We start from the raw sequence: 26,573 nt of genomic DNA, 5'->3' as shown, positions 1-26,573 counted from the left end.
TCATGTTGCAATGTCAAAGGCTTGACAGCCCAGGAAGCCCAGTCAAGTCAGTAGTAGTATTCCTGCCAGTGGCAGAAATCCCCACCATAGCAGCTAGATTTTGAAGCTTTCTGTCTTTTTCTGTCTGTCTCCCTGGTAAAGGGCAGAGCCTGATCTATTGGGAGCCGGAAGGAGGACAGCACTCAGGTCCGCTTTGTCTTCTGTCTGAAGCCAACGGCTGAGCCTAGAGCTCCATCTGGCTTTACTGTCAGAGAAGAGGTTGCAGCGTTGGTGCTGTGGGGATTGAACAGAATCAACAGAAGAAGCCTTAGTCATGAACTTTTCCACACCCTAGTGGATTTGAAGAAAGTAAAGATCAGCTATCAATCTGTTCAGTGTAGGCTCAAATGTTCAGAGCTTGTCATAAAATAGGAAGAAGTCTAGGAAAAAAAAAAAAAAGGAAGAAGTAACAAACTAGATTCATTGGAAACTTTGAAGCCATAGGTCAGTTGGGTGCTTACAGATCTTCACTATAAGCTTTTTTGAGTTCTAACTCAAAAGGCATACTTTTGCCTTTCCCCTTTCTAATTTCTTCTTTGACTATGGGCCAGCACTTTAACCTGACCCTGTTTCTCTGAGGACACCCCTCCCACCTACACACACACACACACAAACACACACACACACACACCTGCCACCATCACCACACAAACACCATGCAGCTGCTTGCTGACTCCATTGTTAAACCTTTCTGCTCTCTAGATCCTAACTCAAAGTGACGACTTCCTCTCTTCCTGTTAACCATCTCCCCCCCCCCTTAGCAGTTATGGAGATGTACAGCTTGCCTACTGTTGTTTGTCTCGTGAATGTTAATCAAATGGTCCTTAAGCTTAAAAAAAAAATCTAGGCATATGACCCAGCTATAGCACTCCTAGGCTTATATCCTAAGGACTCATCTCCTTTCCTTAGAAGTACATGCTCAGCCATATTTATTGCTGCTCAATTTATAATTGCTGGGAAATGGAACCAGCCTAGATGTCCCTCAACTGATGAGTGGATAATGAAATGTGGCACATTTATACAATGGCGTTCTACTCAGCGGTAAAGAAAAATGAAGTTATGAAATTTGCAGAAAAATGGATCTGGAAAGGATTATACTAAGTGAGGTAACCCAGGCCCAGAAAGCCAAGCGCTACATGTTCTCCCTCCTATGTGGATCCTAGCTACAGATGATTGGGCTTCTGCGTGAGAAGGAGAAAACTCAGTAGCAGAGGCCAGTAAGTTGAAAAGGAGATATTGAGGGAAGGGAAAGGAAAGGAAGGGAGGAGGGTATTTAATAGGTCGGTATTGTATATATGTAAGTAGAATGATTGAGATGGGGAGGGGATATGATGGAGAATGGAATTTCAAAGGGGAAAGTGGGAGGGGATTACCATGGGATATTTTTTATTTATTATTATTTATTTATTTATTTATTTTTTCGAGGTAGGGTCTCACTCTAGACCAGGCTGACCTGTAATTTACTATGGAGTCTCAGGGTGGCCTCAAACTCATGGCAATCCTCCTACCTCTACCTCTCGAGTGCTGGGATTAAAGGCATGTGCTGCCACTCCGGTTGGGATATTTTTTATAATCATGGAAAATGTTAACAAAAATTGAGAAAAAATAAAATAAATAAGAAAAAAAAAAAAATCTAGGGCTGGAGAGGTGGCTCAGCAGTTAAGGTGTTTGCCTGCAAAGCCTAAGAACCCAAGTTCAATTCCCCAGCACCCTCATAAAGCCAGATGCACAAAAGGCCACATACATCTGGAATTCATTGCAGCAGTTAGAGGCCTTGGTGCACCTCTCTCTCTCTCTCTTTCTCTCTCTCATCTTGCAAATAAATAAATAAATGAATAATAAAGTCTAAAACTATAGGTCTTTGGATTTGCAGGCATGAAAAAGAGTGGTAATCATTGGGTGGAGAAATGGCTTAGCGGTTAAGTGCTTGCCTGTGAAGCCTAAGGACCCTGGTTCAAGGCTCGATTCCCCATGACCCACATTAGCCAGATGCACAAGGGGGTGCATGTGTCTGGAGTTCATTTGCAGTGGGTAGAGGCCCTGGCACGCCCATTCTCCCTCTCTCTCTATCTGCTTCTTTCTCTGTATGTCTGTTGCTCTCAAATAAATAAATAAAAATAAAAACAACAACAACAAAAAAAACAGTATTAAGAGTGGCAATCATCAAATACTATTGACTACAGAGGTAACCTTTTAGGTGTGTCTGGCAATCATTGATGGTCCCCATGTCTTTATGTCTTTCCTTATTTATTTATTTATTTATGAAGGAACAAGGGAGGGAGGAAGAGAGGGAGAGCATGCCAGAGCATCTAGCCACTGCAAACAAACTCCAGATGCATGTGCCACCTTGTGCATCTGGCTTACATGGGTTCTGGGGAATCGAACCTGGGTCCTTTGGCTTTGCAGGCAAGCTCCATAACCACTAAGCCATCTCTTCAGCCCCTGTCTTTCTATTTTTAAAAATATTTTATTTTAGGCTGGGCGTGGTGGCACATGCCTTTAATCCCAGCACTTGGGAGGCAGAGGTAAAAGGATCACTATGAGTTTGAGGCCACCTTGAGACTACATAGAGAATTCCAGGTCAGCCTGAGCTAAAATGAGACCCTACCTCGAAAACCCAAAACAAAACAAACAAAAAAAAGTTATTTTTATTTATTTGAGAGGTAGACAGGGAGAGAGAGAGAGAGAGAGTGTGCGCGCGCGCGCGCAAGCGGGCCTGTACCCGTGGCAAATGAACTCCAGATGCATGTGCCACCTTGTTCATCTGGCTTACATGGTTCTTGGGGAATAGAATCTGGGTCCTTTGGTTTTGCAGGCAAGTGCTTTAACATCTAAGCCATCTCAGCAGGCCTGTCTTTCCATATTTGCTGAGGTGTTCCCTGAGATGAGTACTGGCTTGTGCATGCATGTTCATGTGTGTGTGTGTGTGTGTGATTCTTCTGCTCCATTTTTTTAAACTTTGTAAATTTTTCTTTATTTATTTGAGAGAGAGAGAGGAAAATAGGCAGAGAGAGAAAGAATGGGTGTGCTTTGGCCTCCAGCCACTGCAAATGAACTCTAGATGCATGCACCCCTTTGTGCATCTAGCCTATATAAGTCCTGAGGAACCATGAACCTGGGTCCTTTGGCTTTGCAGGCAAGCACCTTAACCACTAAGCCATTTCTCCAGCTCTGCACCATTTTTTTTTTTTTTTTGACATAGGGTCTCACTCTAGCCCAGGCTGACATGGAATTCACTATGTAGTCTCAGACTGGCTTTGAACTCACAGCAATCCTCCTATCTCTGCCTCCCAAGTACTGGGAGGTGGCACACACCTTTAATTCTAGCACTAGTTCCAGCACTGTGGGTGGCTAAGGTAGGAAGATCACTGGGAGTTCAAGGCTAGCCTAAGGATATAGAGGGAAATCCTGGTCATTTGGCTAGAGTGATACACTGCCTTCACAAAAAAAAAAAAAAAAAAAAAAAAGTGCCATCAATTTTCCTTGTCCCCAAACTCAAATTTTGTTCCCAAACTGTTTGCTGGCAGAGAAATGGAGGTATAGATAGGGATAATTACAGAAATCAAACTATAGGGCTGGAGAGATGGCTTAGCAGTCAAGGCGCTTGCCTGCAAAGCCTCAGGACCCAGGTTTGACTCCCCAGAACTCATGTAAACTAAATGCATGAGATAATGCATATGCACAAGGTGGCGCATGTGCCTGGAGTTTGACCGCAGTGGCAATCTCTGTTGCTCATAAAAAAATAGAACAATTCTTTTGAAAAATCAAATGATACTCCTTTCTCCATTTAAACACAATAATACATGTAGGTCAAATACTTGATTAATTCATAACATCTGGTACTATGAAAGCTTAAAAATAACATGCAAAAGTGTTTAATGTTACTTTTTTTGTTTTTAGAGAAAGCAAGTGAGACAGAATTGGTGTGCCAGAGCATCAGCCACTGAAATTGAACTCCAGACGCTTGCGCCACCTAGGGTGCATGTGCAACCCTGTGCTTCGCCTGTGTGCATCTGGCTTATGTGGGATTTGGAGAGTCAAACCTGAGTCCTTAGGCTTTGCAGGCAAGCACCTTAGCCACTAAGCCATTTCTCCAGCCCAAGTTCCCTGTTTGTTTGTTTATTTTAATATTGTTACTGTACTGGAGAGATGGCTTAGTGGTTAAGGCACTTGCCTGCAAAGTCAAAGAACCAAGGTTTGATTCCCCAGATCCCACATAAGCCATATGCACAAGGTGATGCATGCATTGGGTGTTTGTTTGCAGCAGCTGAAGGCCCTGCCACGCCCATTCCATATCTGCCTCTTTCTCTTTCAATCTCTCTCTCTCACATAAATAAAAATAAAATTTAAAATTTATTTTCAAGCAGAAAGAGGACAGAGAGAGAGATGGTTCATCAGGGCCTCCAGCCACTCCAAACTCCAGATGCATGCACCACTGTGTATCTGGCTTTACATGGGTACTGGGGAATTGAAACCTGGTCTTTAGAGCTTCCAGGCAAATGCTTTAGCCTATGAGCCATCTCTTCAGCCCAAAGTACCTGTTTTTGAGGCTATGAGACAGATAGGGTAATAAAGTAGAAAAAGAATAGAACACTCTCTTTCCTCCAAAGGCACATATGGGTGTAATGGTGCAATAGAACCTATAGGGCCCTAGCCTGAGATATGGAATTGATTGATGTGTGTCAATCGCTATAAAATGTATTTAAAAAAAATTATTTATTAGCTGGGAGTGGTGGCGTATGCCTTTAATCTCAGCACTCGGGAGGCAGAGGTAGGAGGATTGCTGTGAGTTCGAGGCCACCCTGAGACTACATGGTGAATTCCAGGTCAGCCTGAGCTAGAGTGAGACCCTTCCTCAGAAAACAAAATGACGACAAAAAAATTTATTTGTTTGAGAGACAGACAATGGGCATACCAGGGCCATTGCAAATGAACTCCAGACTCATGTACCCCCTTGTGCATCTGGCTTATGTGGGTCCTTAGGCTTCACAGGCAAATGCCTTAACTGCTAAGCCATTTCCCCAGCCCCAAATGTAGTTTTTAATTAATTAATTTTTTTATCGACAACTTTCATGATAGACAATAAGCCATGGTAATTCCCTCCCCTCCCCATAAAATGTATTTTTGTGTGATGTGTTTACGCATGTCCATGTGTGTGATTGTGGGTGCCCATGAGCCATGGCATGTGTGTTGTCAGAGGACTGGTTGGGCGACTTGTTGGTGGGACCTTTCATTGTTCACTTCTTCCTCTGGCTACTTGGCATGTGTGCTTCTGGCAGATTCTCCTGACTCTGCTTCCCTTCTCACCACAGGCCTGCTAGGATGACAAAGACACTTGTGTTATAACGTGGCTTGATGTGGGTTCTAGGGATCCAAACTCAGGCCCTCCATTTGCGTGGCAAGCACTTTGTTAACTGAGCCGCCTCCCCAGACCCTAAACAGTCCTTTCGTACAGTGCTGGTTAATAGTCTTCACCCTAGGAGATAAGCATTATGTATTTCACAGACAACAACGAGATTCTTATTAGCTATCTGATTTATATAATTTGATTGGTTATATAATTACATTTATGAGTTGGGATTCAAACCTAAATTGGCTTTAGTCAGCCATTTCCATAGTACTTGTAAGGTAGAGAAACATATAGAGCAGCCTGAGCCATTCCTTGTCTGAAACTTAGCCCAGCCAACAAGTTTCCGTTCTTCACAAAAGTCTTTTTTTTTTTTTTTTTTTAATTTATTTGAGAAAGAGAAAGAGGTAGAGAGGGAGAGAAAGCGAGAATGGGTGCACCAGGGCATCTGGTCACTGCAAACGAACTCCAGACACATGTACCTCCCCTTGTGCATCGGGCTTATGTGGATCCTGGGGAATCAAACCTGGGTCCTTTGGCATTACAGGCAAGTGTCTTAACCACTAAGCCATCTCTCCAGCCCTGCTTTCTCCTCTTAATGAGAGTGGCACCAGCCTTTGAATTATTACCAACTTCCCAGAGTAGTCTAGCTCGCTGGCTCGCAGCTTAAATGACTAGAAGTGGCAGAAGATTCCATTAGGGATGAAAACATCTTGCATATAAGATATCAAAGTTAGTTTCGTACTGGAGAGATGGCTCAGCAGTTAAGGCACTTGCCTGCAAAGCCAAAGGACCCAGGTTAAATTCCCCAAGACCCACATAAGCCCGATGCCCCAGGTGGTGCAGGTGTCTGGAGTTTGTTTGCAGTGGCTGAAGACCCTGGTGTGCCCATTCTCTATCTGCCTCTTTCTCTCAATTTAAAGTTCAAGACGGGCGTGGTGGCACATGCCTTTAATCCCAGCACTCGGGAGGCAGAGGTAGGATTGCCGTGAGTTCGAGGCCACCCTGAGACTTCATAGTGAATTCCAGGTCAGCCTGGGCTAGAGTGAGACCCTACCTTGGAAAAAAAAAAAAAAAAGCTGAGTTTGGCTATGAATGCTTGTAACCCCAGGGCTGAGTGGGGTGGATAAGGAAATGCTGGTCAGCCAGTCTAACATAAACAGCCAGCTCCAGGTTCAATAAACCCCTCTCAAGGAAATAAAAGTGGAACAAAAGTGACAAAAAGAGGACACTCAATCTCTGGTCTCTACACACATGTGCACAGGGCTTGTATATCTGCACAAGACATGTGCATCATGCACACATGCAGCTATCAGAAAGGAACCCACAATTGGATTTATCTTCTGGTCACTGATTTAGAGCCAAACTTTTGCCTCAATCGTTTTTCTTTCCCTTTGGCTGGATGTAGCCAGGTCCTGGGTGTTTGGGGCCTCTGGTTCCAAACTAAGGGCAGAACACAGTGGCTTTGAAGAACCTAGACTTGTGCTTTAGTTTTTTCTACCTTAACTAACGCTACAGTCCTCAGTTCTCCAGGGCAGTGATTCTGAGAAGGCATTTTTTCTTTATACATAGCCATGGTGTCAAGGAGAGGTGGTGTGGAAGGCACAAGGTATTTATTTATCTGTGGAGTGATCCAGCTTGGAACAAGTTTTAAATTTTTTGGTTATTGTTAATTTATTTGAGAGTGACAGAGAGAGAAAGAGGCAGAGAGAGAGAGAGGGAAGGAGGGAGGGAGGGAGAGAGAGAGAAAGAGAAAGGGAGAGAGAGAGAGAGAGGGAGAGAGAGAGGCAGGGAAAGAGAGGGAGGGAGGGAGGGAGAGAGAATGGGCGAGTCAGGGCCTCCAGCCACTGCAACTGAACTCCAGACACGTGCACCCCCTTGTGCATTTGGCTAACGTGGGTCCTGGGGAATCGAGCCTCGATCTAGGGTCAAGCCATCTCTCCAGCCAGAGTCTCATTTTTTTTAAACATGCCTATTGATAACTGCGTCAGCTGTTCCCATCTGGCTTGTGGCAGCCTCAACCTCAGTAGTTTTTGCTCAGAGACCTTTCATCTCTGAATTCCTGGCCCACAGAAGCAAGGAAAATACACTCAGCCCACAAATCCATTTTAAGAGTATTTTATTTGTCTTTTGAGATTACATAGTCATTATTGCTGATCTAATACAATCGCTTAGACATAAAGATTTCCAAGAGCTTCTCAGAACTGGTGATCCTTAGAGGTTTTACTCCTGTCAGAAGAGGACAGTGAGGACTAGACAATTATTTAGATAGATACGTATATATATATATATAGGTTAGGACTTGTCCACATATAATTTGCTGGTGTTGCCTACTTTCTTTCCATAATTTTCCTTTATTAAAAAAAGCTTAATGCAACAACGCATTTGGATTTTATTTTTAAACCATGACAAAGTTAATTTTGAGAAAAACCACAGGAGCAGCAATTTCAGATCTGTTCAGAGAAAAGCCAAGCAGCAAATAAGCTTTGCAGGAGTATGTGGCCATGGAGAGCCGTGCTCACCCGGGAGGGGTGGGTGAGGGGGAAGGCAGGAGGGCAGCGGGAAAGAACACTGAAGGCAGAAGGCGTTTGACTTTGTAAGACAAAAGAAACAATATTTCCACCAAGAAGGCAAGAAGACCTTGAAACTAGCACAAATGCTTTGCAGTAAATGGTTATGTATCCCCACAGACCAGGACCACATAGAAAGAGATAATTAGGTTCTTCCCTTGCCTCCTGACAGCTAGGATGCTAAGGAGGAGGTTGCTCTGATTCCAAGGTTAGAGGGAATGACCTGGTTCCAATAGGGAGAACCCAAATAGAGAGCTTGGGCCACCTTCTCTCTTTTTCTGTACCCCAAGTAATGAGCATTCAACCCAGGGCTTTGTGCAAAGGCAAATGCTTTACCACTGAGCTATACCAGGGGTCAGGGACACAGGGTCTCCGGAGGGTAAGATTCTCTACAACTCAAAGGTGAATACTCGCCATGGGCAGTCACACTGCCACCTAACGTTGAAGCCTGTGTGGCACCTTTTCTATATGGAGCAGGTCTCTTTAGTGTGGTGTATTTTTTTTTTTTTCTTTTCTGTTTTTCGAGGTAGGGTTTCACTCTAGTCTAGGCTGACCTGGAATTCATTCTGTATTTCTCAGGGTGGCCTTGAACTCATGGCGATCCTCCTACCTCTGCCTCCCGAGTGCTGGGATTAAAGGTGTGCGCCACCATGCCTGGCTTAGTATGGTGTATTTTATAAGTGCCAGCACATAGTAAGCTCTGTAGAGAGCAAGGCTTTGCTGACAGCTATGATTTTTTGGCTTAAGAACATAATAGGTTAGAGTCCAGATGTCTGCCTATTGACATCTGTTTTGGATACAACATGAGGTAAAAAGATCTGAAACTTTTGCTAAAAAGATCCAATTAAGAGTCATCAGGTGTGGTTGCACCTTTAATACCTGGCTGAGGCAGGGTGACTGCCATGAGTTTGAGCCTGGGTGACACAGTGAGATCTAGACTAGCCTGAGCTACAGAGTGAAACCCTGTCTCAAAAAACAAGAAAGCCGGGTGTGGTGGCGTACACCTTTAATCCCCAGCACTCAGGAGGCAGAGGTAAGAGAATCTCTGGGAGTTCGAGGCCAGCCTGAGACCACATAGTGAATTCCAGGTCAGCCTGGGCTAGAGAGAGACCCTACCTCAAAAAACAAACAAAAAAACTCAGAGAGTGAGCGCTTCAATTAATTAAGATAAAAATCATGGCAAGCAGAAGAATTGAGTAGTCTAGTGGGATTTTTTAGCATTTATGGTCTTATAAAAAACAGAAAATAGTCATATTATGTGGCACTTTTCCACACGTGTCTTTTGATGATTCACTCTATGGGTTGAGTCTATATACTGTTTAATGAGGCAAATAGCTACTTACTCAAGTTCTACCTCTGTATCTCCAAAAGTAAGGACACTTCCACTCTAGCCTCGAGGGCATACATGAAGACCGCGGGAAGCTGGAGTGTGGAGGCAGGGGAGGAGGAACGAGAGGGGAAGGTTATAATTCTGGGTACTCTGGTGTTTTCTCAGTCACTTTGGTCTTGAGACTTTGAGGCTGACCAGCATAAGTAAAGCATGGGAAGCAAATGTGAGGCTGCTTAAAAGGGTGGGCTATGGGAGAGATTCATTTTGCTGAAGATTCCTAGGGTCACTCCAGGTTTTAACTTTTAGAACCAATTGAGTCCAATGAAAACCTTAAAAGTAGTCAGTCAGTTTCCAAAAGAAATCTCTTGGGTGGAACATAAAATTTCACACTGCTCATATTACTAATTATTTTATAAAGCTTGAGTTACTTAAGAAACCTCTGAAACAGAATCCTTAAATGAAAGGGGTCAGATTATAAAGATATGCCAACAGAGAAGAAAGACAGATCAGATTGCAGATCTCGCTTTCATCAACGGTAACAGCCACAGGGATGAATGTCTGATGAGGTTCAAACTAGGTTTGTTTTTTGTTATTTTCTTAAAAATTTTTGGTGGTACCCAGGGACTGAAACCTGGGTCTTGTATATGGTAGAAAAGTGCTCTAGCACTGAGCTGTATCCCCAGTCATCAAAGTAGTTTTGATTATCTGGTGGAGTTTACTCTTTACAGTGCCTTTCTTTCTTCCTTAGCCAAGCAAACTGCTTAGTCTTTGCTGGGAAACAAACGAACATACTTGTTCCTTTGGGATGTCAAGTGTGTGCCTCAAAGACTTGCCCCATTTCCAAAGGTTTAAACTTCCAAGTCTTTCCCAGCTCAGTTTCAGAAATAGTTCCAGGCAAAACAGAAATTTCAGAAAGCAGTATTCCACAAGCCCTCCTTATTTTGAGACGCTGCCAGCCTGGTGGGGGTTTGCTAGGAAAACTATCCAGTTAAATGACATGGAAGCAAAACTCTGGGTGTAAATGGAGCTGCTCCCCCACTTCCTAAGTGGACTTTGGTGGGTTAGGAAGAAGTCTGACAAACACCAGAACTATGGAGATCATGGAGGCACTCCTCCTTGGAACCAGAAAGCATCAAAATGGACACAAGTATTAAAGGAGAAGAGAGGAGTCTTGGGTAAATAAGGAGACCCCAGTAGGCACAGGCACAGGCACGGCTGAGTTCCTGGTGCAGCTCGTGAGACTTCACATGCCTTCTCTCTCCAGCCTTTCCATAAAGAAGGCAGTGTTAGGGTCTGTCAAGGTTGGGAATCCAGGCCATGTTAAATCAGTGGCTTTCAGAAGGCCTTACTTGGGAAAGGGACAAAGCTTTGAGAAAGGCAGCTGCTGAAGATTTATGCCTTACTACCCTAAGGAACAGGGCGTTTGGCATCCCTGAACTAACTCCTGAGCCTGGAAAGAGAAAGGAGCCACTGCTGAGGATTCTGTCAGTGGGCAATGATGTGACCGATGCACTAGGAATGGTTACCCATCTCTTCCTTTCCTTAGCCTGGCCTCCGCGGCTCTCATGGCCCTATGAGTAGTAATCACACTCTGGGCCAAGGCTCCAGGCACAGGATTCTAGATTTTAATAAATAAATAACCTAACACATAGGGTGAGCACGGCGAGCAGCTCTGACTGGAGAAGCAGCTTGCTAGGTTCTTCCTTGGAGAGTAGTGGAGAAAAGGCATGGAGTTCTATTCCTTAAAATGTCTTCTGGCTTCAGTTACAGGAATTTAATACCTGGTGAGAAAAAGAAAAATGAGACTGATGCTATCAGCTAATGGGGATGCTGGAACACGAGCCTATCTAAAGGTATAACAGGGAGGCAGGGGCTTTTCTAGAATGTATGGTAAGCACATTTGACTCTGGTGCTCTTTTTCATATTGTTGAAAAAGGCAGTATTTCTTGGGAAGGGAGAACACTAATGTTTGCAGAAGATCATACAGAGTGCTTCAGGGGTGGCACCAAGGGACAATGTGTGTATGTTTCTGAGTTCAAGAAAATGTAGGCAGTGGGGCAGGCAATGACCAGCTGTAGTGCAGGAAGCTCCTTCCCTGTTACCTGGAGAGCCCACAATACCTGTAGTAATTAGGCTTGAAGGGCCCATTCTTGTTGAGTCCCAGATACTTGGCCTGTTCATCCGTCAGCTCTGTCAGGTGGGCATCAAAGGTAGGCAGGTGCAGGCTTGCCACATACTCATCTGGAATGAACCCCAGAAACCATGGCATAAGTATTCACACCTTCTGTCTAGCTACTGTCCGCAAGAAAGGCCTTAAAAAGTCAGAAGACATGTTCTAATTCTGCAACCGAGCGACAAGTACTTGACTTCTGCGCAAATCTAAGGAATGACTGCCATTAGCGTCGACCCCAAAACATTTTTTTCCCAGTAACTAACTCAGTCTTGAACTATTTTCCTCCTCAGGAGAGGTAGAGGATAAAAGAATCAATAGGCCTTAGGGTCTTAAAAAAAAAAGGGGGGTCCAGGTGTGGTGGTGTGGCGCGGCCAGAAGGCTGAGGTAGGAGGAGGATCGCTGTGAGTTTGAGGACAGCCTAGAGCTATAGACTGAGTTTTGCTTTGGACTCTGTACAGAAGGACCAACATCTGAGACAACTGGAAAAAAACAACTAGGGGCTGGAGAAAATAACTCAGTGGTTAAAGGTGCTTGCTTAAGCCAGGCGTGGTGGCGCACGCCTTTAATCCCAGTACTCGGGAGGCAGAGGTAGGAGGATAGCCATGAGTTCAAGGGCACCCAGAGACAACATAGTGAATTCCAGCCTGGGCTAGAGCAAGACCCTACCTTGAAAAACCAAAAAAAAAGGTGCTTGCTTATAAAAGCCTGCCAGCCCAGGTTCAATTACCCAGCAGCTACCTAAAGCCAGATACAGAAAGTAGTACATACATCTGGAGATCATTTGCAAGAGGTCATTCATTCTTTCTCTGCTTGTAACTAAGTAAAAATTTAAAAAGAAATTGAAAAAGATAACATTTAACTATCTAATGTTTTTACATTTTAGTATTTTTTTTTCTCCTACCCATTCTCTGTAGTGCTTAGTAAGTGTCCACACAAAATCTGGTTAACTTTCTTTTATTTTTAATTTTTTTTTTTTTCTGAGGTAGGGTCTCGCTCTAGCCCAGGCTGACTTGGAATTCACTATGTAGTCTCAGGGTGGCCTTGAACTCATGGCAATCCTCCTACCTCTGCCTCCCAAATTCTGGGATTAAAGGCACGCACCACCAAGCCTGGCTTTCTTTTTTATTTCAAATATTTTTATTAATTTATTTGCAAACGGGGGTGGGGGGGGAGGGAGAGAATGAGAGCACCAGGACCTCTAGCCACTACAAATGAACTCTAGATGCATGTGTCCCTTTGGGCATCTAGCTTTACATGGATACTGGGGAATCAAACTCAGGTTATTAGGTTATGAAAGCGGGTGCCTTAACTGTTAAGCCATCTCTCCAGCCCTGGTTAACTTTCTTGCTGCAGTATCCTTTGAGCTATAAGTAGTCCCTTTTGCAAATAGTTTGTTCAAGCTGTACATGATGGTGCACGCCTTTAATTCCAGTGCTCAGGAGGAAAAAGGATGGCCATGAATTTGAGGCCACCCTAAGACTACAAAGTGAATTCTATGTCAGCCTGAGCTAGAGTGAAAACCTTCCTGGGGACAAAAAGAGGGGAGGGGGAGGGAGGGAAAGAAACTTCTTAAAAACTCCTTATGGCCAGGTGTGGTGGCACACACCTTTAAGTAGCTCTTGGGAGGCAGAGGTAGGAAGATCACAGTGAGTTCGAGGCCACCCTGAGACTACAGAGTGAATTCAGGTCAGCTTGAGCTAGACTGAAACACTACCTCAAAAAAAAAAAAAAAGAAAAAAGAAAAAAAGAAAGCAGCAACAACAAATTCACAAATAGAGCCAGGTGTGGTATTGCATACCTTTAATCCCAGCACTCAGGAGGTAGAGGTAGAAAACAGCTGAGTTCCAGTGCAGCCTGGAGCTACAGACAGAGTTCCAGGTCAGCCTGGGCTAGAGTGAGATCCTACCTTGAAAAAAAATTCACAGGTAGGCTAGACATGGCACACACCTAGAATCCCAGCACTTAGAAGGCTGAGGCAGGAGGAATGGGGGGAGGCGGAAGGGTCAAGTCCAGCCTCCATTACACAGAGAAACTTTGCCTCAAAACTAATAAAGATAAAAATAAGTCTCATACATCTAAGTTTAATCAAAACAAAATGCCAGAACATCATAGGGCAACCTATATGAACACTGGATAACTTAACTGGAAATAGAACCTAGGATACTAGTTCTCTGTCTCTCTCTTTTTTTCTTGTAAGAACTTAATGTCCTCAAGCTTTCTTTAGCTTCTGACACTGAATTATTCTGCTAAGAATGGAGAAGGAAGAACGGCTTACCCATTTTCTTGGGCAACAGGTAGACATCCTGCTTATAGCGACCCTCAGGAGCGTTGTAAAGCTCTATCAAGGCGAGAGCCTGGAAACAGAGGCAGAGATGACACTCGGTTCGCAGCAGTCTGCCACCATCCAGAGACGCCCCGCAGTCTGAGGACCCGCGGTGACTGCTGCTCCGCTGTCCGGAGCTTACCTGAGTAGTAGCAGTGATTGAGAGCACAAATGTAGGCACTGTGGAGCAGCTTAGGTTCAGCAGACGGCCCTAGTGATCAAAAGTGAAGACACGAAGAGTTTAGGACAGTTGCTGGGCTGGGGAGATGGCTTGGCAGTCGAGACACTTGCTTGCAATGCCTGACGATCCGGGGAACAATTCCCCAGTACCCACATAAAGCCAGATGCACAAAGTGCCACAGGCATCTGGAGTCCATTTGCAGTGGCAAGAGGCCCTGGTGTGCCCATTCTCTGTGTTTGCAAATAAATAAATATTCTGTTAAAAAGAAAAGCTGGGCACGGCAGTACACATCTTAAATTAGCACTCACAGAAGGATCACTGTGAGTTTGAGGCCAGCTTGGAACTGCAGAGGAAGTTCCATGTCAGCCTGGGCTACAAGTGAGACCCTACCTTAAAAAAAGGGCTGGAGAGATGGCTTAGCAGTTAAGGTGTTTGCTTGCAAAGCCAAAGGATCCCGGTTCGACTCTCCAGGACCCATGTAAGCCAGATGCACAAGGAGGCACGTGCATCTGGAGTTTGATTGTAGTGGCTGGAGGACCTGGTGTGCCCATTCTCTCTCTCTCTCAAGTAAACAAATAAATAAACAAAAATATTTTTTAAATAAAGGAAGAAAAGGAAATTGATTGGAAATTGAGACCCAGGAAAAGTATCATTGTCCCCTTATTATCTTTCCCCAAAGAGAAAGCTTCATCATAAGAGCAGGGAGCAGTTAGGAAGCCAGGACTGGGGAAGAGAAGCAAAGTCAAGATAGGAGGTTAAGATGGCAATGGTGGTGCACCCCTTTTTTTAAAAAAATTTTATTTATTTGAGAGAGGTAGAGAAAGAGACATAGGTAGGTAGGTAGGTAGGTAGAGAGAGAGAGAGAGAGAGAGAGAATGAGCACACCAAGGCTTCCTGCCATTGTAAATGAACTCCAGATGCATGTGCCACCTTGTGCATCTGGCTTGCATGGGTCCCAGCAAATTGAACTGAGGTCCTTTGGCTTTGCAGGTAAACGCCTTAACCGCTAAGCCATCTCTCCAGCCTGGTGGTGCACACCTTTAATCCCAGCACTCTGGAGGCAGAGGTAGGAGAATCACCATGAGTTCAAAGCCACCCTGAGACTACATAGTGAATTCCAGGTTAGCCTGGGCTAGAGTGAGACCCTACCTCGAAAAGCAAAGCAACAAACAAACAAACAGAATACGCTGGAGAGATGGCTTAGTAGTTAATGTGCTTTCTTGCAAAGATGGACCAGCCAGGTTCAAGTCCCCAGTATCCATATAAAATCTGAAGCACAAAGTGGCACATGTGTCTGAAGTTGAGTTTACAGTGGCAGGAGGCCCTGGTGTACCCATACTCACTTTCTCTCTGTCTCTCATGTAAATTTAAAAAAAAAACTAAGATTTATTTTTATTTAGTTATTAGAGAGAGGGAGATGTAGAAGAAGCCACGGTGGGAAATTCCCATCCAGCAACCACTAACTAAATATGTGGTATGTCTATTGCACAGAGCTCAGTCCGGGGGATACTAAAAGCAGGGGCTTTGCTAGGCGTGGTGGTGCACACCTTTAATCCCAGCACTAAGGAAGTAGAGGTAGGAGGATCACTGTGAGTTCAAGGTCAGCCTGAGAACCTAGTGAATTCCAGGTCAGCCTAGGCTAGACTCTATCTTGAAAAGCAAAACAAAACAAACAACAAAAACAGGGGTTTCATCAGCAAAGACATGACTTTCCCAGAGTTTGCCTAAGACAGTCTGAGTTAGTCAGGGATATCTAGTTTGCTTACTGATTAAACCATCTCGCAAATGACATTATGTCTTTGTAAGCATCACTCAAAGTGGCAGCGGTTCTACCCGTTAATTCCTTCCACAGTAATTGTCATTATCTGACTCAACGTGGAGAGTGACATGGAGAGACAGGATAATTGGTGAAAAGTGAGGAACCAAAATAGATTCTTAATTGCTGAATGAGAAGACCTTTCACAATTACAAGTAAAATCCATTGGTAAAGGAGTTCAACTTGTGCTGAAGAGGAGCTGAAAGGATAAGGGAACATGAGGAGGAGGGAAGCTTGGAGCTGTCATCTCTTTGTCACCTTCAGCCTTACCTCTGCTAGCAGCACTATCCTTTTGCCATCAGGCCATATCACATGGTCAACTTGGGATCTCACTCGCTCCCAGGTCAGTTCTGGTGTCCGCAGACTTGCCTGGAACACATACAGCAGGAGTGTCGTTAGCCAAGGCAGGCCCCACGGGGGCGCTGGGAGATGCCGAAGGAAGCCATTTCAAATAGCAAGTCGAAAGGACAAGCAGCATGCCAGACGGAGAATACCTGTCCTGGGTTGATTAGGACTGTTCCATTTCAGGGAATTTAATCTGAGGCCCAGCCAGGGAGGGATCCCTCAGGATGTCATTCCACAACATATACTGTGCGCCCACTCTCTGCTGAGCACAGTAAAAGGTGCTATGGGAAATACAAAAGAAACCGAAGGCATGGTTTCTGCCTTTAAAAAGCTCGCATTTTGCTTGGGCACACAAAACAATACATAGGTGAGGGGAAAATACAAAGCAACATGCAAACAAGTGCAGATGGACAGAGTGCAAACTTGGTATGTAAGTGCGGAGACGACAGAAAAAACAGAACAGAACAAAACAAAAATGGACGATCAGAGTGATCAAGTGGGATTAGCTGGAGAAGGCTGAATGTCCCAAACACAGCATGCTGGGGCCCAGGGGTGTGCCCTCATGACCCAAAGCCCCAGGTTCCACCTTCTCAACAATGGTGGCTTAACCTAAAGTTACAGAAGCTTTGTGACCTAAGTGCAGGTGTGAGGTGGCCTTTAAAGGAACGCTAATGGTATAGTAAAGCTTCCACGCTCACCCTCTTTCCATTTCTATACATTGTATATTTACAGAACAAGAGAAAAAGAGTTCAGTTTATTAATAGTGGCAACCAAGTAACAGTCAAGGTACAGACAAGACAACTACTTCCTTCTTCCAACAGGCAATGCCTGAAATAGAAAGGCAATTCATATTTCACAACTACCCATTGACTCATTGCACAAAACAAAGTTCTGCCAAATACTAGCTTACACACAAATATTGAAAAACATTTTTAGTTATGGAAGAATCAGTCACTGAGTATATACCATAGTCTAGGCACTGTGGTAAGGACAGATATACAGAGAAAACTGGGTTCCATACTAGAGAGTAGCAGTTTCTGGCTAGAAACAGCATCTTCTATCTTCTTTTCATTTTAAAATATTTTCATTTTTCTTTATTTATGAAAGAGAGAGAGATAGATAGATATAGATAGATAGAGTGAGAATGGTTGTTCCAGGGCCTCCAGCCACTGCAAATGAACTCTAGAAACATGCATCACCTTATGTATCTGGCTTACATAGGTCCTGGGGAATTGAACCTGGGTTCTTTGACTTTGCAGGCAAGCGCCTTAACTGCTAAGCCATCCCTCCATCCCTTCTTTTCATTTTCCTCCACTTCTACCTAAACTTTTTTTTTGGGGGGGTGGGTGGTTCCAAGGTAGTGTCTCACTCTAGCCCAGGCTGACCTGGAACTCACTCTGTATTCTCAGAATGGCCTTGAAACTCACAGTGATCCTCCTACCTCTGCCTCCTAAGTGCTGGGATTAAAAGTATGAGCTATCACAGCCAGCTCTACCTAAACATAAAATGGGATGCTCAGTTAATGTTTGGAAGTTATGGTTCCTATCCTTGAGAAAATGCCAATCTAACAGAAAAAATTTGTAGGACTGGAAGATGGCTTAGTGGTTAAGGTGTTTGCCTGTGAAGCCTAAGGATGCAGGTTTGATTTTCCAGGTCCCATGTAAGTCAGATACACATGGTGATGCATGTGTCTAGGGTTCGTTTGCAGTGGCTACAGGCCCTAGCAAGCCCATTTTCACTCACCCTCCCTCTCTAACAAATAAACTTAAAAAAATGTAAAAAACATTAAAAATTGCATTTCAGTGAACTGTATTTATGGTCTGGACCGCTTCATTATTAGGTACATTGGAAATATATGTAAAATTTGAGACATTAGGCTTCACAAATTGGTTCAATCATTCTTGAGACCAATTGGGCAGTAGCTATTAAAAATATTTACCTATGGGCTGGAGAGATGGCTTAGCGGTTAAGCGCTTGCCTGTGAAGCCTAAGGACCCCGGTTCGAGGCTCGGTTCCCCAGGTCCCACGTTAGCCAGATGCACAAGGGGGCGCACGTGTCTGGAGTTCGTTTGCAGAGGCTGGAATCCCTGGCGCGCCCATTCTCTCTCTCCCTCTATCTGTCTTTCTCTCTGTGTCTGTCACTCTCAAATAAATAAGTAAATTTAAAAAAAAAATATTTACCTATATATTTTTAAAGCTTTTTATTTATTTTTCTTATTTTATTATTTGCAAGTAGAGAGAAGAGACAGAAAGGGCACACCAGGGCCTCCAGTTGCTGCAAATGAACTCTAGACACATGCACCACTTTGTGCACCTGCCTTTACATGGGATCTGGGGAACTGAACTTGGGTCATTAAGTTTTATAAGCAAGTACCTTAATAGCTAAGCCTTCTCTCCAGCCCTTTTTTTTTGAGACAAAGTCTTATGTAGCCAAGCCTAACCCTGAATTTGTTATGTGTGTGTGTATATATATAAATATTCATTTGCAGTGGCTAGAGGCTCTGGTGCACCCATTCTCTCATAAACAGTAAAAAAAAAAAAAAAAAAAAAAAAAAAAGGCCGGCATGGGCATGGTGGTGCACACCTTTAATCCTAGCACTTGAGAGACAGAAGTAGGATTGCTGTGAGTTTGAGGTCACCCAGAGACTACATAGTAAATTCCAGGTCAGCCTGAGCTAGACTAAGACCCAACCTTGAAACCCACCCCCCAAAAAAAAAATAAAATAAAAAGGGAGTTTTGGGGGCTGGAGAGATGGCTTAATGATTAAGGGCCTTATTTACCAAGCCTGACAACCTGCATCAAATTCCCTAGCACCCATATAAACCATATAAAGTGAGATGCACAGGGTGGCACATGCATCTCGAGTTCACTGGCAGCAGCAGGAGGTCCTGGTGTGTCCATGCTCTTTCTCTTTTCTCCTCCCTTTCTCAAGTAAATAAATAAAATTATAAAAATAACAAAAAAAGGGAGTTTCAAGAGAAATCTGGTTATCTCTATCACTCTCTGGAAAGCTCCAAGACGATGAAGGTCAAACTCCCTGAAAGAAGTGTTTCCCACGCTACAGTTGGCACAAGAATATCGCTTAAAAACAACCAAGTGGGAGCTGGGCATGATGGCAGACACCTTTAATCCCAGTACTTGGAAGGCAGAAGTAAAAGGATTGCTGAGTTCAAGACCAGCCTAGGACTACAGAATGAGTTCCAGGTCAGCCTGGGCTACAATGAGACCCTACATTAAAAAAAAAAAAAAAAAAAAAAGCCAAACACTAGAACCAAACAAACCACCACCAAACAAACAAAAAGCAACCAAATGGGGCGGGGGTATAGATCAGTGATGTAGCATGTACCTGTGCTTAGGATACACAAGCCTTGGGTTCAGTCCCCAGCACTATCACTCCAAAAAAAGGAAAGAAACAAAATGAAAAGGAAAGAAAAGAGGGAAGGAGAAAGGGAAAGGAGGCGGGGGGGGGGGGAAAACAACCATCAGGCTGGGTGTAATGGCACACCTTTAATCCCAGCATTTGAGGCAACACTCGAGACAGAGGTAGGAGGATTGCTGTGAGTTTGAAGCCAGCCTGGAACTACAGTGTGAATTCCAGGTCAGCCTGAGCTACAGTGACAGCCTACCTCGAAATACCAAAGACAGAACAAAAACAATGGGGTTGGTAGCATACCTTTAATCCCAGCCCTTGAGAGGCAGAGGTAGGAGGACTGCTGTGAGTTCCAGGCCAGCCATAGCCAGAACAAAGTAAGTTCCAAGTTCCTGGGCTGGAATGAGACCCTGCTTATGGAGGTGGGGGGGGGGGGGGGCGGGGAGATGCAGGCGGGGGAAGACATCCAATTGGCTTTCCTGTGAATTTACAATTACTAAGCAATTTACCAGGAAAAGAGCTGCTTGTGAAAATTACCATTCCAAACTAGTAAATGCCATTGTGTATATATTATGCCTGCACAAATTAATCTTATAAGATTCTGAAGAGTGTACATCATTTTCTTTTTTTCAGGGAGCAAAAATAGGTTCCAGTCCTAGTCTCAGGAGGAATCACTCTTTAGCTGGAAAAAAAAGCTTCTTAAAAATTAAAATATTTTATTTATTAGAGAGAAAGAGAGAGGGAGAGAGGGAGAGAGAGAGAGAGAGAGAGAAAATGGGCATGCCAGGGCCTCTAGCCACTGCAAACGAATGTCAGACACATGTGCCACCTTGTGTATCTGATTTACATGAGTACTGGGGAATCGAACCTGGGTCCTTAGGCTTTTCTGGCAATAACCAGTGAGCAATCTCTCTAGCCTAAGAAACTTTTTCCCCTAATTTTATTTTTATTTATTCATTTCAGAGACAGAGAGAGACAGAGAAAGAGAGAAGCAGATACAGAAACTGAAGTAGATACAGATAGAAAGGGTGTTCCAGGGCCTCCAGCCACTGCAAATGAACGCCAAATGCTTCTATGTAAGGAAGGACATATGTAGAAGAGCAGGTTATGGCAGCTCACACCAGTAGAAAATTGCTAAAGAGGCAGGAGGATAAGGAGTTCAAAAAATGTACGAGAGATGACCAGAAAGTAGCCAACAGCAAGTTCCTAGATATTCACAGCAACAGCACTTTTTTTTCTGCCCAGCTTCATTTTTTTTGTTTGTTTTTTCAAGGCAGGCTCTCATTCTAGCCCAGGCTGACCTGGAATTCACTAGTCTCAGGGTGGCCTCAAACTCACAGCGATCCTCCTACCTCTGCCTCACATGTGCTGGGATTAAAGGTGTGCGCCACCACACCCAGCCAGCCAGATGACTGAGTTTTTAAAAGCAAGTCAGGGGTCTGGAGAGATGGCTTAGTGGTTAAGGCACTTGCCTGCAAAGCCAAGTGACCCAAGTTTGACTCCCCAGGATCCACGTAAGCCAAATGCACAGGGGGCACATGCATCTGGAGTTTATCTGCAGTGACTGGAGGCCCTGGTGTGCCCATTCTCTCTTTCTACCTGCCTATTTCTGTATCTCTCTCTCTCTCAAATAAATAAATAAAAATAAAATATTTGAAAAAGAAAAAGCAAGAAAGATACATTTTGGTATCCATTTGTTCAAACCCACCCAATAGCTTCCTTTTTACTCAGATTAAATTTAAAGTCCCTATTATGGCACAAAAATTCTGCTTACCCAATGACTTCTTTGAGCTGCCTCTATCCTCATTTCACCTTGCCCATTCTGTTTCTGCCACCTCAACATCTTTTCTGTTCCTCAAACACATTAAACAGGTTTCTACCTCACGGTCTTTGGCTGCCATTCTTTGTTTTTGGTTTCAAAATTTTTAAAACAGTGCTCGAGAGATGGCTTAGTGGTTAAGGTGCTTCGCTGCAAAACTAAAGGACCTTGGTTTGATTCCCCAGGACCCACGTAAGCCAGATGCACAAAGTGGCACATGCATCTGGAGTTCATTTACAGTGGCTGGAAGCCCTGGTGGGCCCATTCTCTCTCTCTCTGCCTCTTTCCCTCTCTCAAACAAATAAATAAAATATTTTTTAAACAGTGTTTAAAGCTGGGTGGGGTGGCACACACCTTTAATCCCAGCACTCAGGAGGGAGAGGTAGGAAGGTCACTGTGAGTTTGAGAACACATAGTGAATTCCAGGTCAGCCTGAGCTAGTGAGACCCTATCTAGAAAAACAAACAAACAAACAAAAAAATTAAAGCTGTGTGTGGTGGCACATGCCTTTAATCCCAACACTTGGGAGGCAGAGGTAGGAGGATTGCTGTGAGTTTGAGGCCACCCTGAGACTACATAGTGAACTCCAGGTCAGCCTTGGCTAGAGTGAGAGCCTACCTAGAAAAACCAAAAATAAATAAATAAAATATAAATAAAATAAAAAGCATTTAAAAATTTTTTAAATATTTTATTTTAAAATTAAAAAATATTTATTATTATTATTTTTATTTTTTGTTTGCTTATTTATTTTCGTTTTTCTGAGGTAGGGTCTCACTCTAGCTCAGACTAACCTGAAATTCACTAAGTAGTCTCAGGGTGGTATCAAACTCACAGTGATCCTCCTACCTCTGCCTCCCAAGTGCTGTGATTAAAGATGTATGCCATCATGCCTGGCTTTTTATTTTTCTTTTCCTTTTAATTTTTTGGGTTTTTTTGAGGCAGGGTCTCATTCTAGCCCAGGCTGACCTTGAACTCAGGGCAACCCTCCTACCTCTGCTTACCAAGTGCTAGGATTAAAGGTGTGTACCACAACACCTGGCTATTTTTATTTTTTTTTAATTTTTAATTTTTTAGAGAGTGAGGGATGGACACAGAGAATTAGCATGCCAGGGATTCAGCCACTGCAATTGAACTCTAAACACCTGCATCACCTAGTGAGCATGTGTGACCCTGACCTTGCCACACCTTTATGCATCTGGCTTCCGTGAGATATGGAGTCAAATATGGTCCTTAGGCTTCACAGGCAAGCGCCTTAAATGCTAAGCCATCTCTCCAGCCCTATTTATTTATTAGAGACAGAGAAAGATACAGAAAGAGAGAATGGCTATGCCAGGGCATCTAGCCACTGCAAATGAACTCCAGACACACCCATCACCTTGTGCTTTACATGGGTATTGGGGAATTGAACCTAGGTCCTTAGGCTTTGTAGGCAAGCGCCTTAACTGCTAAACCACATCTCTAGCCCTATTATATATTAAATGTAAACTGGGCATGGTAGTGCATGCCTTTAATCCCAGCACTTGGGATGTAGACATAGGAGGATTGCTGTGAGTTCAAGGCCACCCTGAGACTACATAGTGAATTCTAGGTCAGTCTGAGCTAGAGTGAGACCCTTACTTTGAAAGCATCCCCCATCCCCAAAAAGAAAGAAATCAGATTGTTATAAACTATACGATGGCTACTTTTTTCAGAATATAATTAGGAGTGCTCAGGATAGACTGTTAGGCCCTATGAAGTTGGCCCATTTACCTCTGACCTCATCTTCCATTCTCCTTGGCCTCGGGCTCATTCTGTACCAAGCACGCTCCTCAAGTAGATCAGGTCCGCTCGGGCCTTTGGGCACATGCATTGGCTGCTTCCTCTGTTTAAAATGCTCCTCACCTAAAAATCCACATGGCTAATTCCTTCAAGTCTGCTCAAATACAACCTTAATGAGTGCGAGTCACAGCTTGACTGGTCTAATTACAACCTAGTACAGCATTCTTTTTATGATGTTCTACTTTTCTTTTTTTCTGTTGTGTTTTTCTGTTGCTTATAGGGCTAGAGTGAGGTAGAGTCTCACTCTACCCCAGGCTGACCTGGAACTCACTCTGTAGCTCCCCCAGGTTGGCCTTCAACATTAGCCTTCTTTGTTTTTTGAGGTAGGGTCTCACTCTAATCCAGGCTGATCTGGAATTCACTATAGTGTAGTCTCAGGGTGGCCTTGAACTCACAGCAATCCACCTACCTCTGCCTTCCAAGTGCTGGGATCAAAGGCATGCGACACCACGACGGGCTTACATTAGCCTTCTTGAGCGCTGACATTAAAGGCTTGCATCACTGTGCCTGGCTTCCATGATGTTTGTAACTTTCTAATATACTATGAATTGTACTTATTTATTATGATTGGTTAGTTCTCCTCACTAAAATAAAAACTTCACAAGGAAAGGAATCTGTGTTGATTTACTGACTCCAAGAATCTAGAAGAGTGGCTGGCATACTGCAATCATAAAAAAAAAAAAAAAAAGTGACTCAAGGTAAGTGGTCTTCTAGTGTTTATCCTGAAGTTACTTATGTCAGGACTGTCTTTAAGGAAAAATACCCATCACAAATTGAAGTTAAGGTTAATCTATAAGTCAAGAGTGATATCATATGATAATGAAAAATGAAACAAAACAAAAACTAGGTCTTTGGATAAAAACACCTGAATTTTGGAATAAATTTCCTGACTGTCAGTATATTTAATGCCTAAGTTTCCCATATGGAGTGGTCAAGGACATATAATGAAATGAAATAAGAACACAACAAGACATGATTGCATTGGAACTTATCTTTACTTCAGAGTTCTTGAGTTGTTGTTGTTGTTTTCAAGGTAGGGACTCACTCTAGCCCAGGCTGACCTGGAATTCACTATGTAGTCTCAGAGTGGCTTTGAACTCACGGTGATCCTCCAACCTGTCTACCTTCCAAGTGCTAGGCAGTTTTTTTTTTCCTCCCTTCCTTCCTTCCTTTCTTTTTTTCTTTCTTTCATCTTAAACCAGGCTAATGTGGAACTCACTCTGTAGGCTGGGCTGGCCTTGAACCCTGGAACTCACAGTGATTCTCCTATCTCAACCTTCCGAGTGTTGGGAATAAAGACATGGACCACCATGCCCAGCTCTTTAGGCATTTAAAAGTTAAAAAAAAATATTTATTGATTTGAGAGACAGAAGGAGAAAGAAATAAACTGAGAGAGAAAATGGGTGCTCCAGGGCCTCTAGCCACTGCAAACTCCAGACACATGTGCCACCTTGTGCATCTGGTTTATGTGGGTACTGGCAAAATTAACTTGGGTCCTTACACTTTGCAGGCAAGTACCTTAATCACTACTGAGCCATCTCCCCAGCTCAAGGCTTTTAAAAAAATGTGTTTTTTTGTTTGTTTGTTTGTTTTCAGGTAGGGTTTCACGCTAGTCCAGGCTGACCTGGAATTCACTATGTAGTCTCAGGGTGGCCTTGAACTCAAGGTGATCCTCCTACCTCTGCCTCCCGAGTGCTGGGATTAAAGGAATGCGCCACCATACCTGGCCTAAAAAAATGTTATTTATTTATGAGAGAGAGTATGTGTGTAAGTATGGCACACCAGGGCCTTTTGTCACTGCAAATGAGCCTCAGACACCAACACCACTTGTGCATCTGGCTTTACATGGGTACTGGGGAACTGAATCCAGGCCAGCACACTTTGCAAGCAAGCACCTTTAACCACTAAGTCATCTCCCCAGTCCCTTCTGAGGTTTTTGTGGTTTTTCAAGGTCTTGCTATAGCCCAGGCTGACCTGGAATTCACTATGTAGTCTCAGGGTGGCCTTGAACTCGAGGTGATCCTCCTATCCCTGCCTCCCGATTGTTGGTATTAAAGGCATGTGCCACCATGCCCGGCTTCCTCTTGAGCATTTAGAGAGGAAAATTCTTTCCCTCTTTCTCTACCCTTGATCACTTAGCAAAGGGGCACTATGGAAAGTAAGCGAATCTTAAAGGGAATAAGAACAACAAAAAAGATAGGCACCAACTACCAATTAAATGATCCATTATAAGCAAACTATAGTAGCAAGACAATAATGGAGCTATGGCACTCAGATATTCCAAGGTAGAAATATGCTTTGTAGCCGGACATGGTGGTGCGTGTCTTTAATCCCAGCACTCGGGAGGCAGAGGTAGGAGGATCGCCGTGAGTTCAAGGCCACCTTGAGACTGCATAGTGAATTCCAGGTCAGCCTGAGCTGCAGTGAAACCTACCTTGGAACCTCCCAGCCCCCAGCCAAAGAAAAAAAAAAACAAAACCCAAAACGAATGCATACACACCCCCACACACAAACAAATGTGCTTTGCCATTTATTCATTCACTCCACTATAATTTTTTTGTGTGTGGGTGGTATTGGGGTATCAAACCTGGAGTTTCATGTATGTGAAGCAAAGAGTAGAGGGTTAAAAAGAGAGAGCATATCAACTAGGTATTATCCAACAAGACTCTCAACATGTCAACTGATCCTTACCTGGCAGTGCTGGAGCTCAATCACAGCAGCCCTCAGTGGAGATGAAAGCATGCTATGGTTGAGCCAGTTACCCAGAGACAAAGACAGTTGTGCCATAAAAATGCCATAAAAACTTAAAGCCAGAGTCAAAGTCATACTGAGAGATACTTTGGTAAGTCTGAAAAGAAATAAATAACACTTCTATTAACTATGACTTGGATAACTTATTACCAAGTACTATGTTATATTAGAAAATTTTACAGTTAATATAGTCAAATTAGTGAACTAAACTGATAGATTTTCCAGGTTTGAGGAATACAGGCTATTTACTACACAGGGGCCTGGACTGAATGGGACACCTACCTACAGAACCAATTATTATGGTTTGTTAAATATGTGTAGGGGAGACCCAGCCCAGTGAAAGAGGGGGAGAAATAAAGAAATTGCAATATCTGATAAACAGTCAATCTAAGACAACAAACTCATCCGTCTCATTTCCTTGAATGTTTCCATGGAACCTACTTATATCATCTTTATGTAAAACTGATCAACCCCAAATACTCCCATTCTGACTCACATTTATTATATCTTCTAGCTTTGAGATTACCCAGCTCTCAGTCCTTAACACAAAGAAAAGACGTGCGAGAAGGTGTCAGTCCTTTGAAATGATTAAGCTGAGATGAAGCTTTGGAGGTCTATAATAAGACAGGCCACGGGGCTAGTGAGTGACTAGATGTGGACAGCTCTGTCTAAGACAGCCATATTCAGGAT

The 26,573-nt window shown here is 43.6% G+C and overlaps 1 protein-coding gene across 6 annotated transcripts in view; it reads right to left on the bottom strand.

Annotated features, from left to right (window-relative positions):
• Positions 1-7,488: 7,488 nt before the first annotated feature.
• Positions 7,489-26,573, bottom strand: part of Ahcyl2 (adenosylhomocysteinase like 2) — a 185,854-nt gene continuing 166,769 nt past the window's right edge. For all 6 annotated transcript variants that reach the window (XM_004661216.2, XM_012949359.2, XM_045160308.1 and 3 more), the window contains 5 exons: positions 16,050-16,148; positions 13,925-13,993; positions 13,735-13,813; positions 11,407-11,527; positions 7,489-11,067 (listed from right to left, as the gene is read on the bottom strand). In XM_004661216.2, coding sequence (XP_004661273.1) covers positions 11,061-11,067; positions 11,407-11,527; positions 13,735-13,813; positions 13,925-13,993; positions 16,050-16,148 — 375 coding nt within the window. In that variant the 3' untranslated portion in view covers positions 7,489-11,060. The remainder of the gene's footprint in view (positions 11,068-11,406; positions 11,528-13,734; positions 13,814-13,924; positions 13,994-16,049; positions 16,149-26,573) is intronic.

The sequence above is a fragment of the Jaculus jaculus genome, chromosome 10, assembly GCF_020740685.1.
Source record: "Jaculus jaculus isolate mJacJac1 chromosome 10, mJacJac1.mat.Y.cur, whole genome shotgun sequence".
NCBI lineage: Eukaryota > Metazoa > Chordata > Mammalia > Rodentia > Dipodidae > Jaculus > Jaculus jaculus.
This window is presented reverse-complemented; position numbering and strand designations above follow the sequence as displayed.